The sequence below is a fragment of the Podarcis filfolensis genome (assembly GCF_964270895.1).
Source record: "Podarcis filfolensis genome assembly, chromosome: 17".
NCBI classification, from domain to species: Eukaryota; Metazoa; Chordata; class Lepidosauria; order Squamata; family Lacertidae; genus Podarcis; species Podarcis filfolensis.
In genome coordinates, this window is record NC_139621.1 from 11,826,115 (window position 1) to 11,849,205 (window position 23,091).

Consider the following 23,091-nt stretch of genomic DNA (forward strand, 5'->3'; position numbering starts at 1 on the left):
AGAACTAGCAATGTGACTGGAAATTAAATGAGACCCCAAGTAAAGACATTCCCTGATTGGAAACTAGAGCTATTAATCACAGACCTACACTCACATCCTCTGCTTTTCTCCTCCTGACTGCCTGATGGTTTCCATTTATGGAGACTTTTGGGGAGATCACAAAAATATATCAAACTAGACAACAACACAAGCAATTCTGAAGCTTTGGCCTGTTTCTTGGATTTCCTTGGATCACAGCCACCCTGCATTCAGAGGTATTCGGAATATCTCCAGGGCAAGTATTCTCATCTTAGCCACATTATCTGAGGTGAATGCATAGACTTAAACATCTGCCCGTTCTGTACAGAGCTCCAGTTTGTTTGCCCCTACCCAGTCATTTCTGACCACAAGCTCTAATTTTATACAGCTCTAATCTCATCAGTCTCCCTGGAATACCATGGAAATGAGAGCTAGAATTATCAGTATCTTGGTGACATCAAACTCAAAATCAGAGTACAATATTCCCCAGCATCTTCATATACTATTTATTTAATCTAAAGGCCTTATGTTTTACTTTTCTGCCTCAATGTCAGGTACTCTGGATCATTTACAACAGGATGACACCACAATTGACAATATTCAGTAAAAGAACTGAAACATTCAAAAATACAAGAAAAAATAATTAGTCATAGATATGCGTGAGATCCTAATAAATAAAGTAATGTTTGAAGCTTTGGGAATTTGATCTAATATGGAGCTTAAAGATTAGTCTTCTCTACTTTATAAGATACTATTGAACCTACAAATGGGCAATGGGCAGAATCTTGAAAGAGTTGTGGAAAGGAGATTTAGGCCAACAAATTGATGAACACAAGTGGGGTTCTATATGATCTAAACTAACACTGCATACCATTTTGGCTAAACTGTAGGAAGTCATTATAAGATGCCCCTGGATGCCCCTATGCTTTTAAAGAAGTTAGCTACTGCATTTTTCCGTGTATAAGACTGTGTTGTTTTTTTCAAAAAAATAATGTCAAAAATTAGGGGGCATCTTATACACGGATAATGTCTCCCCCCATTTTCTTAAATCTGAGTCCCCAAAAATAGGGGGTGTTTTATACATGGGGGTGTCTTATAGACAGAAAAATATGGTAATCTCTCACCCTTATGCTGGAGAGGATATAAGCTTAAAGGCACATTCCTCCACATGTGGGGGGAGTGTCTCTTAATGATTTCTGCACCCAATTTTTTTCATAATCCACCGTTATAGGGCAACATCTTGTACCCGATCCCATGTTAGCCCTGCTGTCAATGGGAAATGATACCAACCCAAATTTTAAACATAAAGAGGCAAATATTTGCTTCCAATTGTAATAAACACTCCCTCCCACCACAGAAACTTGGACCCAATATGTGTGTAATATAGCACATATGGAACACTTGACTCACCTTTGGAAAGTGATAAAGGGTTGGTTTTCAATGTATTATTGTTTATTAACAGTACAGTAACCTCCCTTTGGTCTCAGTCGCAGCAGCCAGTAGATAAATTATCTTAATGCTTTAGATGGAAGTATACTCTAATTTACAAGATTTTATAAGTTTGTTTAGATGTCACATGGATGACTGCATAATATCTGTACATATATCTGTCTTGGAAGACAACACTTTGTGTTTGGTAATTTATTTTTAAATGTTTCAATAAAGTTTGTAAGTTAAAAAAACCACAATGTCCGTAAATAAAAAGGACATCAAGAAGAGAGGGAATTGGGTGTCCTTGCTTTATGGCATTCTGAGCCTAAATACAGTAAGAGAGGAGGTGCTATCACATGTTCCCACAAATCAAGTCTTGGTTATCAGCAAGATAGTCAGAAGGCCTCCCCAGATGATCTCCAAAATCAGCCAGGTTCATACTGTAGAGCAGGCGTGGCTAAACATTTTTTGGTTTGAGGGTCATATTGATGGTCAGCCCACCTCCTTAAGGGCCACATGCCAGCACTGGGAATGGCTAATTTTGTATGTGTGTGAACTCTCTCTCCCACCCACACCCACATATATGCATATTCCCCACACATATACAATGCACACAGTCACCTGGCATGAAGGCACACTCTGCCTCTCTCACAAACATGCATTCTCACAAATAAACACAGGTAAAAACAAGACACACACAACCAGGGTTTCCAGCCCCCCACACTCCAGGGCAGTGAAAACAGTACTTTGTATAAATCATTATTTTTTACTTCTTTTTAAATGTTTATTTGCAAATACAAAAAGAAAAAAGGTAGCCGAGATAACAGCCTTTTCAGCTGACATCATATTTATTTTAAAAAATAATTTATTATTTTTACTCCGCCCATCTGGCTGGGTTTCCCCAGCCACAATAATAATATTCCATCAATTCTTATTTAAATATACAGATTAATATAAGCAATCCATATGCCCAAATAGATATTTAAACCATGTGTTCAGATAAGCACCATCACGTCTGCTACTGTCCTGCAACACTTTGGAGTCTCAGTTTCTTTTATTCCAACAGCATGAAAAGAAAATAAACCCCTCAAGCATAAGGTAGGGGTTTCAGATTTGCCCAAAAAATCTAGTTTATTTACTTATTTTATTTCTGACATTTATATAGTTACCCAATAACAATTGTATGGATGATAATTCCATGCTGATAAAATTCTTAGGGGTAAGGTAATTGCATTCTGGGACCTACTCCATGCTTTCTATAGATTTTATATTCTAGCACATTGAAGCATGTATTATAAATTGGTAGGATTTAAATAACTACCAACTGACATGTTTAATTAGAAGAGATAATTGAGTTTCTAAAAATACATTAGTATCCGGTAGATTAAATTAAATTCAACCATCCATCATGTTTTAATAGTCTGAAAAGTGCCTTAAGTATTACGCTAATGGTTTCCTTCTGTTGGCCATGCTTTGACTGTGTGCAATGACTAGAGCTTCCATTTATTTATTTATTTATTTATTTATTTATTTCAGTTATTTGGCACTTCTTCACTAGAGTGTCTCAAAGTGACTTAAAAAGTAAGAATAAAATAACATGCTACTGCTACTGACCCAACCCACCACACTAAAGCGATCAGCACAAAAAGGTGCCACAGACGTACCAAATTATCCTTCAGGGCCAAAGGCCTGGGAGAATAAAAATGGTTTTGCCTGGCAGCTAAAAACGCAATGGTGTTGCCAGCTGTGCCTCCTTGGGGAGAGCATTCCACAGTGGGGAGCCACTACCGAAAAAGACCTGCTATCACGTCATTTCTCTCCCCACCTCCCTTCAGAGGGGCACCCAGAGAAGGGCCTCAGATGATGAATGCAGGGTTCATGTGGAGAGAGGCAGAATGGATGGAATAGTGGAGATGCAATGAAAGCAGAAAAATATGCTTTCTCCACTGCTTTCAATGCTACCAAATCAACATGAAAATGAGCACTTTACTAGCGTTTGGTTCCATTTGTCTGGAGTTTCCTTCCACTTGCATTCAAGCCTTCTCTGGGCTTGCTTCATTGCCCTAAACCATGGGTAGGCAAACTAAGGCCGGATCCAGCCCAATCACCTTCTAAATCTGGCCCGTGGACGGTCCGGGAATCAGCATGTTTTTACATGAGTAGAAAGTGTCCTTTTATTTAAAATGCATCTCTTGGTTATTTGTGGGGCATAGGAATTCGTTCACCCCCCCCCAAATATATAGTCCACCCCCCGCCCACAAGGTCTGAGGGACAGTAGACCGGCCCCCTGCTGAAAAAAGTTTGCTGACCCCTGCCCTAAACTCTGGGAGATATTCTCTGCCTGAAATCCTGGAATGTTGCTGCCCGTGTAGAAAATGAAGTACTGAGCAAAATGGACCAGTGGTTTGACTCACTATAAGGCAGTTTCCCATGTTCCTATGATTCCTATGTTCCTATGATTATCTTCTGAAGAGAAACTAGAGATGTTTGGATTTAATTTTTACAAATTCCGGTATGAGCTGGCCTGATTCGCCCCTTCCAAACTAATATGCAAATCAAATTTTCTAACTATTGCAACATAATTCTTGACTTAGAAAGCATCACAATCCTTATTTTTTGAAATAAAGAAAAGACATTTTAAAATATGTATTTAAATTCAAATTTTCATACTTTTCTCTTTTTTTAGTTAATTGGTGTAAAAGTGACACAGACTGGAAATAGTATATCCTGTATATCCTCAAGAGAAGCACTTTAAGATAGTCACAATATTAGAGTTTCCTCTTGCTTTCTCAGCATCAGCAGTCCTGAACATCAGAAATGATGGTCCATCTAGTCTAGTGTTCTATTTTCAGCTGTGGCTAGTCATAACCTTCATGATTCCTGTTCTGTTCACATTATATCCTAATTGTGGATATGCCTGTTCCATGTCTATGAAGTGGAGGCAGGGATTAGGCAGGACAAAAGACACTAACTATGGTTTCTCTGCTGCTTCTTTATCAGTGGCTGCTATTGTATGTTGCAGAGGAAATTGCAGATATTTGTGCACTAAGTGCATATTCCATTTAGAGTTGTTGCTGCTGTGTCTTTACTAGCAGCTAAAAATGACAAAGATGAAACATTTGCTGGTTTGACGTAAGGGGGAAATTCCACCTGCCTAATTTCTGTGCATTGGATGCAGTGTCAGGGTTGATAAAACAGTGGCAAACCTAATACCGTTACAGAACATTTGTTCTTAAAAGGTGCGTGTATGCAGTTCTGGGCTAAACCCAAATCTGCACGAATTAAGCCACTTTGGATTCAGTTCCAGGGCCCTATAGATGGAAGCACACAGCAGGTTCAGAACATTTGGTGTTCTAAGTCCCAAGAGGAATTCCATCGCAACTGGGACTTTTGTGTTCTTTTAATTTTTATTTGAATTTGAAAGTTGATCTAATGATGGCTGAGTAGTGTTGCTAAGTCCAGTCCTTGAGAGGGATCCAGTAAAAGTTGCACTGAAGAGAACATTTCCTCTAGGTGGGTTTTTCCATGGCTGTACCACTGAGATAAGAAGAAGAAAATGCATTAATGTGACTGGAGGCAATGGATGACAAGATTCTTGTACCTTTAATATTTGGTCATAAAGGGAGTCCATTTCAGATTGTCATATAGATAATTTCCATTAGGCAAGCAGGTGAAACAGCTCGGTACCTGCTGAAATTCCTCCACCATGGTACAATGTACAGGTAATGATGTAGTAGGTTGGAGAGATTTGACTGTTCTTTTTCTTTTGCTTTAGTTTGTTGCCCAGCCAAACTGCCAACAACTGCTTGCCTCTCGCTGGTATGATGAGTTCCCTGGCTGGAGGAGGCGCCACTGGGCCGTGAAGATGTTGACTTGCGTCATCATTGGATTTCTTTTTCCCGTCTTCTCTATCTGCTACCTGATAGCTCCCAAGAGCCCACTGGGTCTGTTCATCAGGAAGCCATTCATCAAATTTATCTGCCATACTGCATCCTACTTGACTTTCTTGTTCCTTCTGCTGCTTGCCTCTCAGCACATTGACAGGTCAGATCTGAACATGCAGGGACCTCCACCAACCATCGTCGAATGGATGATATTACCGTGGGTCCTGGGTAAATGTATTAGTAAAGAAAATTCAGTTGACTTGCATAACTCTTCCATAATTGTCTAGCTTTGCCTAGCATATACAGCAGGGCATTGTAGTTTATTCTATGGTTCTATTATAAACTAGTTCATTAATCTATCTGCAACCCATCTAGGTCAATAACAGAAAATTCCATTTAAGATTAAGGAATTTTTAAGGAAAGGAATTTCAACTTTAATTTCATTTCAGAATTAAAATTACTTTCAAATTAATATGTTGAATGGTGGGCAGTCAGATCCAGATGCTTTTCTCCACTTGGACAAATAGGCTAAACTAGCATTTTTGCTCTAGATTTTAAAAATGGGGAATGATGTAGCTTTAAAAAAAAACCATATGGGGAGAGGGGGAATCAGAAACAAAGTTCCACCATTCCAGTAGGGAAAACACAAAATAGATCATTATGCTTCATTGCCAGCAGTAAATTGTATAACAAAAGTCTGGGCTTCTTCCACCATTTTAATGGAAGTTCTTCTGTCTTAATAGAAAACAATCCATATAAATAAGAATCTGCACCCATAACTCATATCTTTCCACTGAAGAGCCAATAACTGACTGATTTGTGGCAAAGTCTGATTTTTTGACATTGCATTTTGGGCCAGTTTCTTGAGACTATTACTGCATGTGCTCTAATTTATTAGGGGCAGTCCCTGTTTTCAGGCAGCTTTCTGGGACACCTAATTGTCACTGTTTTGATACATCTCTATGTTCCCTCTATTTTTTCCTTAGTCAGTTGCATTTTGTGCTTAGTGCACATACATATCAGGGTACATGCAATGAACACTAAGGCTGCAATCCTAACACCTGATGTTGATCAGTAGAAAGGTAGACTACAGTACAGGCCCCTCTCTGCTGGCCTTTGATGATGGATAGGAGTGCCACCGATGTGGGGCGGGGCCCCTAACTCAGTAAGCTACCAGCAGAAGCAAGTAGAGAGCCCCAAAACAGGGCATTTCAAGGCAAGCCACTAGAGAGTCCCTCAAGGGGGCTGATTCTCAGCCCCCTCAGCTACATCACTCCTAGAACTGGCACGGCAAAGTAAAGTATGTGAAGCCATCAAATATTCCATCGTAGCTTCCCACAATCATGCGTTTATTAACAAACAAACACCCATAAATAAACATCAATCAACTGAACTTAGTATTCTCTTAACAGAACAAGCTGCCGTGCTTGCTGTTAGGATTATAGTCATCTGAAAGCAACGAACGTATATCAGCATACGTGTGCAAATTGGGCTGTGCAATAGGAGAGAGGAGATGGCATGGAAATGGGGGTGATTTAAGAAGAATGAGGAAGGTAGAGGGGGAAAGCGAGTGGAGGTGAAAATGTGGGGTGCAAAAGGGGTTGCACAAAACGAGGGAGTAGAAGGCATGGGAAAGGGGTTAAAGATGAAAGCAGGAACACGAAAGTGTCTGAAATATGGGCGGTGATGGTGACTTCTTAGCTGGGTGGAGGATGATAAGGATGTTTAGTAGTTGCAAGGTAGGAGGAAGATGCAAGGGGAGTCACAGACATGGGGGCAAAGGTGGAAAACAGGTCCAGATCAGGGCTGTAGGGCTGTTGGAGAAGTGGTTGCAGAAATGGAGTTGGTAAGGTGAAAAGTGAGTTTAGCAGTTGCTTGGGGTAGGAAGCATAAGCTCTAGTGGGTTTATGTGAAGAAACCTGTGACTGGCGTGAGCAGGAATGCAGCCTCAAATATATTAATCATTCCTGTCATTATGCTCCTGGGATTCTTGTTAGATCTTGAACAGTTTGACTTTATTCTAAAAGCAGTTTCAAAATGTTTGCTTCCCATAAAGATGCTACCATTCTTCTTTGTAAATACCACTAAACATCTTGCGACATTCCCCTAAAATAATTGCTTGTGTCACTGACCTTAGTATTGAGACAATATAGGTTAATGTTTGTTGGTTTTGCTAGATTACCGGAGATGAAGGGGAGAGAGAGGATTACCAGTAGAGCAAAAGATACACTGTCAAACTCTGTGTTTTCATGCAAGTGCACATTAATAAGGTCCTGGCAAGTTTCTCTTTATAAATAAAAAACAACAACTAAAATCAGCCCCAGTTGGTTGCAGTTTTCAACAAAGTAGTTATATGGAAGGAAGTGCTGACCTCTCTATACTCCTGGCCTTTTTCTGATCAGAATCTCCTCCAAGCTGCTTACCATCTCATATGTTCTTTTTAACCCACTGATTTCAATCAACAGAAGAGATTTAAGCATGCGCTTAACTTCCAAGTCCTTTTGCTGAATACATTTGGCATTATTATTTTGGCCCTAGCTGCAATGATTCCAGTTACTGCTATTCATGATGATCAAAAAGACCATTAGCAATGTTTTGGGAATGTGTGAATGTGATGGAGAAAAAGCTGGAATTTAATGGCTCCTGCTTGAGAACTCCTAAATGTGCACAAAAATATATAACCAAATCACATGTTGTGTTCACCCTGTCATCTTGAGTTATGGTATCTCTTTTGGGGAATTATATATGGCAGCAATATGCTGTAACTGGATGCTGAGTTCACATCATACACTCTTGTGATGGCACAGGAAGTTGCCTAGTCTTTAAAAAAAATACAATGGGAGAAAAGTTATTTGCAGCAGGTCTGTGGCTGTTGTAAAATTCTAAGGGTATAGGATTTGATCCAAGTATTTTACTCTCCTGTGCCACCCACATCTCACCCATGTCTGCCCTGTTTTGGCCATTTCACCTGTATTTTTGGAGTGGCATCTACCATGGTTGTCACCAAATCCTTTAGCCCCTCAGCTGAAGGATGTTCAGTACTGGATTACACCCTAAAAGGCTCTTTACATTCTCTCCCTAGAACTATTATTTTCCAAGGTATATCAGCCACACTGAAATTTATTAGCTGCTTGACATATATCCTGATTTGGTCAAGCAAAGCTGCCTGTATGCATAACATCTGATAAGTGTTTCCTATTAGCTGTTTCCCAGAATGAGTGTCTTAAATCAGTTATGAGTGCTATGGAAAACAAAAAGGTGGTGTTCGTTGCTGTGAAGAGTAATAAAACAATTATTTCCCAACAATAAATTTCACTTTAGGTGACTGAGTTTTTCATCACATGCAGTTCCTCTGAAGTGCCATTTAAACAGCAGGTGACCACTGGTGCTAAATTTCAGGAAGTGTTGTTTAAAGGTCAAAAATCAAAGTTTGAAAAGCAGTTATAAATTTGAACCTGAATTCACAGCCTGCCAAGTTCAGAGTAATTCTCCCCATTGCCTTTAGGCTACAGTCAGTGGAACCAAAGTACATGGTGAGCAGAATAGTAACCATTGTTGCTGCAGCTCCTGTTCTCTTCCGTGGGACTGCACTGGAAAATTTCCCGTTGATTATGCCATATATATATATATATATATATATGAAACGTGAATCACAAATGAAAAGTAACAATATATGTGACTAATAGATTGTAATGGCTATTATGGTTGTAGCTGAGCATGCTTAAAATGTCTTGTGCTTTTATTTCATTTTAAGTAAATAAACACAACAGCTTAAGCAATTCATACAACTAACTTATATCACTGCTTTCTATATTTGCAGGGTTTATCTGGGGTGAAATTAAACAAATGTGGGATGGCGGCCTGCAGGATTATATTCATGACTGGTGGAACCTGATGGATTTTGTAATGAACTCATTGTACCTGGCAACAATATCTTTAAAAATTGTTGCATTTTCAAAGGTAATCAAGACATCTATTCATATTGTGAATATACTATATACTTGACATTTACTTTGAATGTGATTTTATTGTTGTTTTCCCTTTCTCAGGATCTGTTCTCTTTATATTGCCTTTCGTTGTTGATTAATAACTGCCAATTCAGTAATCAGTAACTTGGGGATAAGAGATAATCCTAAACAAAAGTTTTGGCTCATTGTGGAAAATGCCCATTCTGAATTAGAATTTTTGAAGTGAACAAATAGGACAAAAGCAAAATGGAAATTCAGTGTTAAGGAATTCAAATGCCACAATTTCCTGAATAATTTCTGTTGATTAGTGAAATGAAATCAGATCAGGGTGTACCTCCCAAACAACATACCTGAACTCTCCAAGGGAGAGCAATTCCAACAAGAACAGGAAATCTACTCATTTCCCAAACTCCAGAGCCTGCAAGGCACATCTTGACTGGATTCAATTTCAGGTTAAACTTTATAGGTATTTGAGATCAGTAAAATCCAGCCTGCTTGTGGAGATGAATTATTTTATGTACCAGTTCTGTTCCATTCCTGATGTCTCACTTGCTGGATCATCACCTTGTCGTGGTGACTGGGCTTGCACGTTCCTGTGACCTTTTGAACGAAGCCATCGGGAGTCTCGTACTCCCAGCAGGGTCACCCAAGGCAGTAAGGTCAAAGGGAGACAAGGAATGATCCAAGACGTCCTCAACGGCAGAACAGGCAGAAGATAACAAGTGGTATGTTACAGTGGCTGTGAAGGCGGATGAAGGCTGCAGCAGATAAGAACCTACTGGTCGTTGTGTTATTCATGCCATCGGAAAAAAGCCTTACTGTGAATACTGCAACATAAAACAAATTCACGCACAGGCATCTTCCAAAAGCCCATCCTGGACCCAAAGAAGTCGCATGGCAATTGGCAAATGGTAACGGGGGCAGGACTGTGAAATCTGGAATCCCCTCGTCATGAACCGGCACATGGGCAGTGAATACAGATTCATTCGTTCCGACTCAAGGAATGAGGCAGTTGAGTAGCTCAGCAGCTGTATCTATGACTGAGCAGTCCTATTTAGGATCCACTCTGCTGGCTCCAAAAAGGGGGAGGGGCTAGAAAAGGTGCCCTAAACCTAGTCTGCCACCATTTTTCCCTGGCTGGATTACTGTGCCCAGTGGGGTCACCATCCAGTGGTCGTAAAAGACAATTGAACTTTGGAACATGGATTATACAGACTTGGTTGGCTAGCACAGATAATGAGTGTCCTGAACACAGGACTGCCATCATTGCAAGAGATTTGTGATGTTTTAACTTCGATTTTGCAGCATAGTCTAGGTGATGTTTTAGAAATTTATTTAGAGACTGCTCTCTCTTTCTCAATGACTGTAGCGTGTGAAATGTCAAAAGATCTACCCAGTTCTGGCCAGTTAGCTTTTGTGAAGAAGGTGTATATTCTGGAAGGTGTATATTCAGAAACAAAACACAGAATAACTATCTGTGGGGAATTTCCAGGGGAGTGGTCTGGTCACAGTTACAGGCGAAGGACTGTTCATCTGTTCAGAATATAGGGTACCTCACAAAATATTGTTTTTAAATGTGTTGGAAGCCACCCACAGTGGCTGGGGCAACCCAGTCAGATGGGCAGGGTACAATTTTATTATTATTATTATTATTACAGTGGTACCTTGGTTCTCAAACTTAACCCGTTCCAGAAGTCCATTCCAAAACCAAAGCGTTCCAAAACCAAGGTGCGCTTTCCCATAGAAAGTAATGCAAAATGGATTAATCCATTCCAGACTTTTAAAAACAGCCCCTAAAACAGCAATTTAACATGAATTTTACTATCTAACGAGACCATTGATCCATAAAATGAAAGCAAGAAACAATGTACTGCAGTCACACAATCAATCAATCAGTAGCTGAACTGGGTTCCACACAGTCACAAAAACAAAACAAAAAGCCACAGAAACAAAAACACAAAATAAATGGAAAAAACTGACAGACCTCAGTGTAAACTCAAAACGGATGTGTGGCACTCAAATCGGAAGCATAACACTCAAAATGGAGCAAGTTCGGCTTCCGAAAAGAGTTCGCAAACCGGAACACTTACTTCCAAGTTTGCAGTGTTTGGGTTCCAAGTTGTTTGAATACCAAGGCGTTTGAGAACCAAGGCACCACTGTATTCTCAAAAGGATTGTGAAGCAGCAAATGAAAGGAGTCATATCTAACAATTACTCATTGAGGGCCTGTCTTGGAAGAGTATGGTCTTGCTGAAATGAAAAGTGATTGCAGAACATAATGGTTTTTGTATTGTTGGGGAAAGACCTTGCTAATTTTGCATAACTCTATTGTTTTCAGTACAGTGGGCTGCTCCCAAGACAGAGCTGGGATATGTGGCACCCAACACTGGTGGCTGAGGCACTGTTTGCTATTGCAAACATCTTTAGTTCTCTGCGCCTGATCTCATTATTCACTGCAAATTCTCATCTGGGACCATTGCAGATCTCTCTTGGAAGAATGTTACTGGACATTTTAAAGTTTCTTTTCATCTACTGTCTTGTGCTGCTAGCTTTTGCAAATGGACTTAACCAGCTATATTTCTATTATGAAACAAATGATGCCAATCGCTGTAAAGGGATTCGGTGTGAAAATCAGAATAATGCATTTTCAACGTAAGTTAGCATTTCCTACTTAAACAATTCATGGTATTCTTTTTTGTATTGCACAGTGCTCTGTGTTGATTTGTTGCTAGAGAGTTGTCTAGGGCGGCAAACTGGTTTCATTTTAAGGAAGGAATTTAAATGCACAACATACAAGGCAACAAACTGATACTCACTAGAACCTATGGAAATCTCATGAAGCTGAATGCTGGAAAATTCAGGACAGATAAAGTACAGTGGTACCTCGGTTTTCGAACGTAGTCCGTTCTGGAAGACCTTTCGAGTTCTGAACCATTCGAAAACTGAAAACTCAATAGCCAACAGCTAGGCCTCAGGATCTTGCACTCAGTGAAAGCCGTGTGACATGTTTGACTTCCGAGGCGTGTTCAAAAACCGAAATGTTCGTCAACGGAGACTCAAAAACCAAGGTACCACTGTACTTCTTCATGCAGCACATAGTTAAAGTATGGAACTCGCTTCAGTGGGAGACAGTCATGGTCACTGATTTAGATGGCTTTGCTGAAGCCTGGATACACGGTGCGAGGCAGCGGTGTGGCAGGTGGCGGTGCTGTGTGTGGCGGTCAGCTCAGCGGGATCCCACCTTCATTGCCAGTGAAATATACTCGGAGTCAAGTGTGGATTTCATGCTCTTTATTCAGCTCATGGTAGTGAGGAATGGAAGTTCCCCCAAAATGTCTGCTTTATATACATTAGTTTCACAGTGGGCCCCACATGATTGGTTAATTCTGGGATTCTCCTGTAGGCCAATCAGGTTGTGGATTCACTTCCACCTGGAGCTGGATTGGGTGGCTCCTGCAGACCAATCAGACTGCTGCATTCTGAATCCTATTGTTCTAGGACCAATCAGACTGCTGCATTTTGGATTCTATTCAACTCAGTACATAACAGCTTTAATCGAAGATTAGACAAATTCCTGGAGGAGAAGGCTATTGATGACTACTAACCATGATAGTTTATGCTGTCCTCCATGACCAGAGGCACTAATGCTTCTGAATACCAGTTTCTGGATACCACATGAGGGAGAGGGTTCTTGTCCTCAAATCCTTCTTGTGGGCTCCCCACAGGCATGTGGTTGAGCACTGTGAGAGCAGGATTCTGTAGACCGGGGGTGTCCAACAGGTCGATTGAGATCGCAACAACTTCGGCTCATTCTCTCCCCTAAAAAGCCCAACAACTTTGATGGGTAGATCACTTCCAGTTTTTTAATAGTGGGAGTAGATCGCAGTCTCTTGGAAGTTGGACACCCCTGCTGTAGACCATTGGCCTGATCCAGCAGGCTTTGCTTATATTCTTATGAATCATACCTTTAATGCTGCTAAAAAAAAAACCCAGATATGAAAGAATCCATATTCCACCTACAGTACCAAAAATTTGACTGAGGAAATGTAATAGGAGATCTAGATGTTATGATGAAATGGAGCTGCCACCCAAAGTGACAGCATTGTTTCAAGTTATTCCTGTCTGTAACACGCAGCAAAACTTACATCATGTACAGATGCATTCTCATCCTGTGCGTTTTCCTGCATGGAGGCAGCATAATTGGCTGCAGTAGCTGGGGAGATACAAAGCATGATGATGTCAGCACATATATAAGTACGGAGGGGGGGGACTTCAGTTGGGGGTGATGTTTTTCAGCGGCAGCTCAGTGTTTATTTGTAACATCTAGTTTCACCCTAATTGCAGTACTGAACTGCAAGCCCCAATTTGCATTTCAATACCTAATCTAGTGCCATGTAAAAGCCACCAAGTCCTATATAGCTGCACTGTTTCCACTGGTACCAACGTGCCCTTAGGATGCTATGCCAGGGACGATAGATAGCCTGCCCCACCATCCCTCTTTGCTATTTCCCTGTTATCCAAAATCCCTTTATGACCCATTAAGGCTTTGCAAGAGGACCTGATTTCCCCATGTGCTAATCAATGCTCGAATCCAAGTGAGCACAACCTAGAACTGGGCTATAACTTAATTGCATTTAAATGTCTCATTTGCTGTTTTAAGTTTAAAGGTTTTAACTAAAGTTTGGGGTGAGGATGTAGTATTTAAAACAAATGAGATGCTTCTGTTTTCTTTAAGACTTTTCCTTTTCTTTTTTTCTTTCTTTGCAGTTTGTTTGAAACTCTCCAGTCACTGTTTTGGTCCGTGTTTGGGCTCATCAACCTTTATGTGACCAATGTAGACGCACGACATGAATTCACTGAGTTTGTTGGGGCCACCATGTTTGGGACCTACAATGTCATCTCTCTGGTCGTCCTTCTCAACATGTTGATAGCTATGATGAACAATTCCTATCAGCTCATTGCTGTCAGTTCCTTGGTTTGATTCTTGTTCACTTTGAAAGCCGTATCTGTCAGTTGACCAAAATTCCAGCTGTTTGAGAACAATAAGCCCTGTGCTTATATATGCTTACAAAATTAGGTTCCCTAGAATGTGCTCTAGCCTCCAAAGAAGCAGAAATCAGCTACCTGAGCATTCCAGCAGGAATAATTTTTCACCAGGTGCAAAATTAAATAAGCCTGGCTTTCCATACCATTTGGTATTCAGCACCCAGCATCTCATAATTTAATCAGTATTCAACATTGGGGGACATATAAAGAACCTACTTTTCTAAGCAAGAAAGCAGAGATTTCTAGTTTTGCCAAATTATGCCAACATGTTACTGACTTTCTGTTCCTAGCCAGCCATCTTATTAGACCTATATTCTCTTATATACATTTGATTCTCTTCTAGATACTTCTCAGTTTCATCAACTTACATTCATACTTTAATTTTTCCTTGTACTGAGAAGACCAAATCTGTCTGGTTCTTTCTATCTTCTTCCCATTATTCTCCTTTCTGTTTTCCTTCATTTGTTCTTTCCTTTTTCCCTACATTCTTCCCCATACCATTCAGTTTGCTTTACTTATCGTACATTGAACACACCTACTTTTGTCCTACTTCTTTCTTTACTTTTAACTGCTGTGTCCTTGTTTATTCATTATTTCCCATCCTCCTCTTCAGCAGAAAAGGCTCCTGAAGTAGCTTTACAGATCAGGTTTTGAAAAAGATATTCTCTGCCTTCAAGATCTATATCTATTTCCCCCTTTCCTAGAACCAAAGTAAAAGTTATGTGGAAAATCCATGATTTGATCTCCTCACACAATTGTGCTTCCCCTAAAAAAGCTACAGGGGATTCTAATTTGGTATAGAGTAACAACTTGAGGAGGTTCCTTTCCCATTGTAACACAGCCGTGATCCAAATTGGGTCCAATTTCTAGAATAAAAATAACTCAAATTTTTTGCTTTAAAAGCAAAGGAGACAACATAAAAACCGTTATCTGTAACATACCTGATGGACTAAAAAGGTTTTCAGCACCTGTGTAAAAATAGGTAGAGAGGGAGAATTTCAGCTCTCTCCAATAAGAAATGAAAATATATTTCCATATTTCCTGTATTCAGGATCATGCAGACATTGAATGGAAATTTGCTCGAACAAAACTTTGGATGAGTTACTTCGAAGAAGGAGGGACTCTGCCTACTCCGTTTAATGTCATACCAAGTCCCAAATCTCTCTGGTACCTGATCAGATGGCTGTGGAGACAAGTTTTCAGGAAAAAAATCAGAAAGAAACCTGAAAGTTTTGGAACAATTGGGGTAAGCAAAAATTACCGTTTTCCTCACTACCTGCCTTTCTTTATATTTAGGTGTTTTCATAGATATTAGACACCAGCATGTTAGGCAAAAGCCAGCCTGGGCACTACTATTTTCCATCTATCTCATACCACTGTTGGGAGACAGGCACAAAATGAAAATATCCACCTCTTCCCTTTTCTGGTTAAGGGAAACCAGAACTGATCGGTGTTGCCTATCACCACCAAAATAATGAGTCAGGTGTTACGAATTTGGAAAGACGTACCGTAACTTTGACACCTTAAAATAACTTTCCCCCAAACAATCCCCAATGATGGTTTTCATTACCAAAAAGCTATGGATGAGAACTCCCAAGTTACTATCATGTAAAAAGACTGCTGAATTAGTAATGTTTGTGCATGTGTATCATATTAATACACACATCAGGGAGTCAGGATTGGACATTCAATAGTCAGCCCGAGTTAATTGCCATATAAAGTGTGGAATTGCGCACACGCACACACACCCCCGCGCGCACACACACACACACGAGCATGGCTGTAGTCATGCGTCTCCCAAGTCACTATTTTGCCACTTCCTTTTCCCCATTACAAAGGATATTTTTCCTAAATGTATATGTTAGGTGTAATGTAAGATGAGCAGTTAATACGCATAAAAACTGGCCATTGTGCTCATTCACTAGACCTCCTGAAGAATCTGCCCATGAAGAGGGAAGTGTGCACCTTTCCTGGTCAATAAATGCAAACCCCCCACCCCAACAGGCCTTTGGGAAAATTGACTAAATCTCTCTAACTGCATTTTGTGCACTCTCTGGCCATTCTGCACAATCCCTAACAGAAAGAATAAATAAATATTTATCTGAAGACCTACCCCCTCTTTCCAATGTTTGGCTGATCACAGGGAAGGCATGTTGTAATCCATGTAAGATTAGGCAGTGGGCCAGAAGCAGAGGACAGGGGGCCACAGATTTCACACTTCTGAACAAGAGCTAGATTAAAAAAGACAAGAGCATGTTTCTTGGAGGCTATGCATACTGACTGGAGAATGTACAAAATGCAGTTGATACATGCATATTCCCCAAGGCCTGTTGGTTTATGTATATTGACCAGGAAATGAACACAATTCCTTCTTCATGGGCAGATTATATGCACATTCTCCATAAGGTCTTATATCACCCCTAACACACACACACACACACACACACACACACATATTAAATTTTCAGTCAAAGTTTCTCTTTATTGACTGCCTCATATCTGCTCTGCCTACACTGTCCAATTTCCATGAGCCAAGGCTAGATCCAATAAGTAGTCTGAATGTGGCCTCTGTTTTCAAAATCCTAATGCCTTTCCTGGACACCGAAGTTGATCCATGTTCATTTCTGCTCACCATTTTGCAGCTGTCTTAAGCAATCAATCTTCTCCTTCTCCTCCTCTTCTTTGACCATCACTCTTAGCCAAGTGTTACTTTCCTTGAAATAAAAGGTTTAATTTGGGAGCTCTTGTGAATGGGTCTTTCCTGTAAAATTGACATGGACTTCACATTAAGATGTAACACTATTCATATTCTTCCTTGGATATTATCTTTTTGACAAAAGGTTTGCATCAAATTAAGCCCAATTTTGAGGCAGACCTTTTGTGGATGATTTTGGCCACGGTGGACATCTCTGCTATTCAGACATAATTGCTTTTCAAATATCATTCCAGCTAATTTATGTTCTTTATTTTCAGAGGCGTGCAGCTGATAATTTGAGAAGGCATAATCAGTATCAGGTAACTAATCTCATCTTTTACTTTTTTTACTGGAAGGAATTGAGCATTTTGCTCAGGATGTCACTCAGGATAGGATACCGATTTAGTTTCCAACATAGATATTGCCGTTCCATTGTTGGATACAATTATTCGAGCTTATCTTCTGCCCAAAGCTGTCCAAGAATAAATGCTTCCAGTTGCAGGTATAAACGTTAGTGCCTGGGGAATTTGCAAATGAATATACAGTGGTACCTTGGTACTCAAACAGCTTGGCTCCCAAACGCCGCAAACCCAGTGTTCCGGTTTGTGAACATTTTTTGGAAGCCGAACATCCGACGTGGCTTCCGATTGAGTGCAGGAAGCTCCTGCAGCCAATCGGAAGCTGTACCTTGGTTTTCGAACCGTTTTAGGAATCGAACGGACTCCCAGAATGGATTAAGTTTGAGAACCAAGGTACCACTGTATATGCAGGTGCACATCTCATTGAAAGCCAGGAAGGCATCCTCACTTGCTTGAATATCTGGTTGTACAGCCAGATGATCATCTCATTGAAAGTAATGGACAGCATCCACCTTTGAGCTAATTCAAGCTACTTTCAAATGTATTTACTTCAATTGCACTGTGAGAATTAATGACATTTTTGCTGATGTCTCAACTTGTGCTAGAGCAAGTCAGAGGCCAAAGCTAAGGGCTGTTGTGGCCCTTCAGCTCAGTTCAAAACATGGCACCTGCACAAATTTAATTTTTCTATAAACAAGGGTCAAAATGAAGACAGGTTCCCCTGGATCCTTACAACTCCTGTGTGGCAGAATCTGTTTCCCCGAAAAGTGACCAGCTGGCAATTACTCTACATATAATGATTTTTTTAGTCCTTTTTTTTTGTAATTGCATAATTTAAAGCAAAAGGTGATGAAATTTCTGATTCATCAAATGTCAAGCAGCACAGAAGTGCTGTCAAAATTGGACTGTTCTTATCTTTCAGGAGGTCATGAGAAATCTGGTTAAGAGATACGTGGCTGCAATGATAAGAGATGCTAAAACTGAAGAGGGGTTGACCGAAGAGAATTTTAAGGTGACTGCTCTTATGTTGGACACCTTAATAACAATGAATCAAAACATTAAAGAGCTTCATGTGGTGGTGGGGAATAATCTAAGATATTTGCCACTGAAAGTTGAGTGCATTTACACACAAAAACGTACTTGAAATACATTGTAATGCAACAATTTTCACATACAGGGTCTAATATCAAATATGAAACGTTAAAAATAGAAACACAGTCTGTAGGGTTTACTGGATGTAGAAATAAACCAAGACCTAGAAGCATAGCCAACCCATGAAATCTGGATGCCTTGTGAGGAAAACATGGCAGGAATCCACACACTGTCACTCATAACATAGCAGGGAAGGGTTTGTGAAAAAATCGTAACAGCTAAACTTTATGACGTCTCTTGCACCTTTCCATAGGCAGACTGTATTCACCTTGCGTGAAACAATTCACTAAGTGGGGGTGTGGAGAACTTGGAATACTATAAATGGCCTCAAGTAAACTTTTATTTATTTCCCCCTTCCCCCTCCAAAACCCACACTGCATCCGCAAACCCAAGTTTCAATTCTCTCTCTTTTTTTTTAAACATAATTTTTATTAAATTTTCCCATATTTCATTTAATTCAATACACATATTCACAACTTATATTATTTGCTCAAAGTGAGCTTAGACTTCCTTCTATCTCTCATTCTGACATCCCTATAGTCAGTTCTCAACAGCCGAAAACATTTTTGCTACTCATAAATAGCAAGATACTTATTAAAATAGCAATTTAATGATATTCCAGCATTTATCTTGTGAACTGCCCTGAGATCTTCAGATGAAGGGTGGCTATTTATTTATTTACAATTCCTTTCATGTTAAGCATAGCATTTTTCTTCTAATGTTTTAGGAGTTAAAGCAAGATATTTCCAGTTTCCGCTTTGAAGTCCTGGGTTTGTTAAAAGGAAACAAGCTGTCTAATTTACAGTCCTCGAAAGTCAGCAGAGAAGAGTCCTCTTTGCCGGAATCTGATGAAGGAAATGAAAATGGAGGAGACGAGAAAATTAAGAAGAGAAACCTTAGCCTTTTTGACATAACTTCAATGATTCACCCCAAAGCAGTGGCAAGAGCCTCTGAAGCCCACAGCCACAGCAATGGGTCAGCCATGATGACGAGAGTTTCCTCCAAGGAAAAGCAGAGGAAAGTGAATTTTGTGAGTGATGTGAAGAAGTTTGGGTTCTTTCACAGACAATCCAAAAGTGCTGAGCAAAGGACGAGTATTTACTCGATTTCTGAAGAAGTTTCCCGCCAACAAACAGAAGAATGTGAGAAAACTCCTGATATGGGAGTGAAAGCATTGGTTGTGAACTGTGAACTCGATGTTCGGGATCTCAGCGAAAGCTGTACCGTAGGCACTCATAATCAGGCCAGAAATGAGGCGCTGGACTCAAAGGTGGATGAGAAAATTGTTGCTGCTTCTGAAATAAAGAAGGCTAATTTGCCCACACCAAAGGATTCTCCGGACAATGAGCAGGACTTCAGTAGTAGTGACTCTGTTGTGAAACAAGAAACAATTGTTCAAGACAATTACCTGACAACAAGATTGTGATGAGCAGAGGCAGAAGCCTATAGAAACACACTTGGCGGTGGTGATGCTTAAATCAGAAAATAAAGAATCAAAGCAATCAGAGGCAACATAGCTGTAACATAGCTCAGTGAAGAAGAGGAAATGGAGGCGCCTTCTGTTTTGTAGCCTGCTTTAGCTTTCACAGCTTCTTTTACATTTTTTATTAAATGGGAGCATCTTGTATTCTTGTACTGTTGCAATAACCCACAGATACTTTTTAGCTATCTTTTTCAATTTGAAATAAATGCCATTTCTCTCCTGTGATAGTTAATTGCCTATGGTAAATATTTTTCTATGCAAATAAATGTAGCTTAACAAAGGTGCGAGCCTTTATGAACCTTTTTTTAGGATTCCTAAAAATGGACGAGAGAGAATCGTCAGTGCTTTCTGTCAAAGGGTGATAGCCAGTATTACTCTATGATTAATGTCGGATATCTACTCTGACCCATTGAAAGCAATGGACAACTTGAATAGATTGATTTTGGTGGGTCTGCTCTGAATATGATTTAGCTGGCTTTACCCAAAATTATTTAACTAGTTAGAAATCTTATTTATAAATAAAATTTTAAACAGTGAAATAATTTATTGAAATTGTTAGTGCCTATAATTTACTAGTAATCATTTTGCTATTTATGTAAAATAGCGTAAATTTGTTATTTATGTATACCCTATTAGCGATCACCATTTCCATACCTAAAAAATGTTGCAGCCGAATTTTTAAATTTGAAAACTTCAGATATAACCCTGCAGCAAAATAAAATATTAAGACTTCTTTAGTGGAAGATGCCCATGTCAAAGCAACTTTGCACATGCATTTTGCTGGAAAATGGGTTAATCCATCCTTAGCCTCTCCAAGCCACACACATACCCCTCAATGGTCTGGGTTGCGGGGGGGGGGGGAGAGCATATTTTATAAAATGTCTCTGAATGATAACCTGGAAGCAGTTCTGACTCTCCACACACACTCAAGCTTGGATTAATCTGTGAGTCGTACTCTTGTGAGAAGTCTCTTTTCACTTCTGCATTCATAATCCCAGTGTATTATACTAGCAACACGAGAGTGCTTCAGAATAATCTAACTGATGTGCTATCAAATTATGACAATCATTCAAAATATTCTAAAGACAAATCTGAACCGAATCAGTCTCCTTTCCGAGATGCTGGTGGCCTCCTTTCTGACTCTTTGCACAATAAATACGATGGCTGGTATTCAACTAAGTTTTACTTAGAGTAGACATACTGGAATTAATGAACATGACTGTGTTAGCCCCATTAATTTCAGTAGGTATACTCTGACTAAAACGAAGTTGAGTACCGCCCATTGGCTTTTAAATGTACAATATTATTAATCTGAGAGTATTTTCATAAACAAGTGTTTTACTGTCAGCCAAAATAATTTTTGAAATTAAACAGTCTGTTTCTTTCTCATCAACGACTGGTGTTTTATGTTATAAAAAGACTAATATACACTACATTCATATCTGAACATCTGTTCTAGTAAATTGACCATTCCAGTTAGCATTTCACTATTTACCATATTGCGTCGGTGAGGAGGACAGGCTGATACACCATGTTCTAAAGTGATAATCTTGGTGTTACTTAGCATGGCTGCGGTAAGGCAGAGAGCATAGACAGTTGAAAGCAAAAGTTCCCTTGCAGAGTTGTAGAGTTTCCTTCCAACTCTAAAATTCTACCATTCTATGAGTTTCCCGTTGGTTAGGCATTGTGGTTAACACTTAATGCATCATACTTAATGACATCATGAGAGCCTACCCTATGACATCACTGGGGGCCGTCTCCTGTGACATCACCAGGGGCTGCCCCTAGGATTCAGGTTTAGACTCCTGAACTGGCAACCCTTCCTGAAATCTGTTCATGTAGTTCTGGTCCGCACTACACCTGAGGCAGCACCTTCTATGCTGAATGTTATGATTAACCTGCTACCAGGCCCACTCCACATAAACGATGCTCTGTTTAGCAGACTCCCTCTCTTAGAGGAAGGAAGGTCTTCCTCATTGGCAGCGTCGCAAATGACTGTGCTTTCTGTGCCTGGGATTGCCATAGCAACACACAATGATCTGATTTACTCATGTTAGTGGTTGGTAACAGGGCATTAGGTCTCAGCTCAAAAATACTGAGGAGACACTTCTCTTCCACCAGACATCCGGAAATACAATCCCATATAATCTAAATTGTTTTTAGAATGGGAGCACTGAAGTTTATCTCTCCATAGTTCTGATCTCTCTTGAACAAGAAAAGATTCCCAATCTGTGTCACTTGCCAGCCTCTGATATGCCCAAATAGGATATTGTGTCTCTTCAGTGGCGAACATCCCAGGGTGGAGTGTGTGTGTGTGTGATATGGATAATTGTTCAGAACAAAACCTAATCTTTCTTTCCACCCCACCCATGTGACTGGGTTTTCCTAGCCACTCTGGGCTGCTCCCAACAGAATATTAAAAACACAATAAAACATCAAACATTAAAAACTTCCCTAAACAGGGCAGGCAGTTGTGGGAGAGTGTTCCACTACTGAGAAGGCCTTATGCCTGGTTCCCTGTAACCTCACCTCTCACAGTGAGGGAACCGCCAGAAGGCCCTCAGAGCTGGACCTGTGTCCTGCCTGAACGATGGGGGTAGAGACGCTCCTTCAGGTATACTGAGCCGAGGCTGTTTAGAGGTCAGCACGTGGGTGGCGCTGTGGTCTAAACCACTGAGCCTACGGCTTGCCGATCAGAAGGTTGGCGGTTCGAATCCCTGCGACAGGGTGAGCTCCCGTTGCTCGGTCTCTGCTCCTGGCAACCAAGCAGTTCGAAAGCACGTCAAAGTGCAAGTAGATAAATAGGTACCGCTCCTGCGGGAAGGTAAACGGTGTTTCTGTGTGCTGCTCTGGTTCACCAGAAGCGGCTTAGTCATGCTGGCCACATGACCTGGAAGCTGTACACCGGCTCTCTCGGCCAATAAAGCAAGATGAGCGTCCCAACCCCAGAGTTGGCCACGACTGGACCTAATGGTCAGGGGTCCCTTTACCTTTTACCCCACCCATCTGGCTGGGTTTCCCCAGCCACTCTGGGCGGCTCCCAACAGAATATTAA

The 23,091-nt window shown here is 40.4% G+C and overlaps 1 protein-coding gene across 2 annotated transcripts in view; it reads left to right on the plus strand.

Annotated features, from left to right (window-relative positions):
* Nucleotides 1-21,425, plus strand: part of TRPC4 (transient receptor potential cation channel subfamily C member 4) — a 61,608-nt gene extending 40,183 nt beyond the window's left edge. The window contains exons 4-11 of one of the 2 annotated variants that reach the window (XM_083594244.1): nucleotides 5,225-5,561; nucleotides 9,154-9,293; nucleotides 11,640-11,953; nucleotides 14,069-14,264; nucleotides 15,399-15,593; nucleotides 17,321-17,362; nucleotides 18,324-18,413; nucleotides 19,281-21,425. In XM_083594244.1, the coding sequence (XP_083450370.1) occupies nucleotides 5,225-5,561; nucleotides 9,154-9,293; nucleotides 11,640-11,953; nucleotides 14,069-14,264; nucleotides 15,399-15,593; nucleotides 17,321-17,362; nucleotides 18,324-18,413; nucleotides 19,281-19,979 (2,013 nt within the window). In that variant the 3' untranslated portion in view covers nucleotides 19,980-21,425. The remainder of the gene's footprint in view (nucleotides 1-5,224; nucleotides 5,562-9,153; nucleotides 9,294-11,639; nucleotides 11,954-14,068; nucleotides 14,265-15,398; nucleotides 15,594-17,320; nucleotides 17,363-18,323; nucleotides 18,414-19,280) is intronic. The other variant, XM_083594245.1, reaches the window with a different exon arrangement.
* Nucleotides 21,426-23,091: the final 1,666 nt, after the last annotated feature.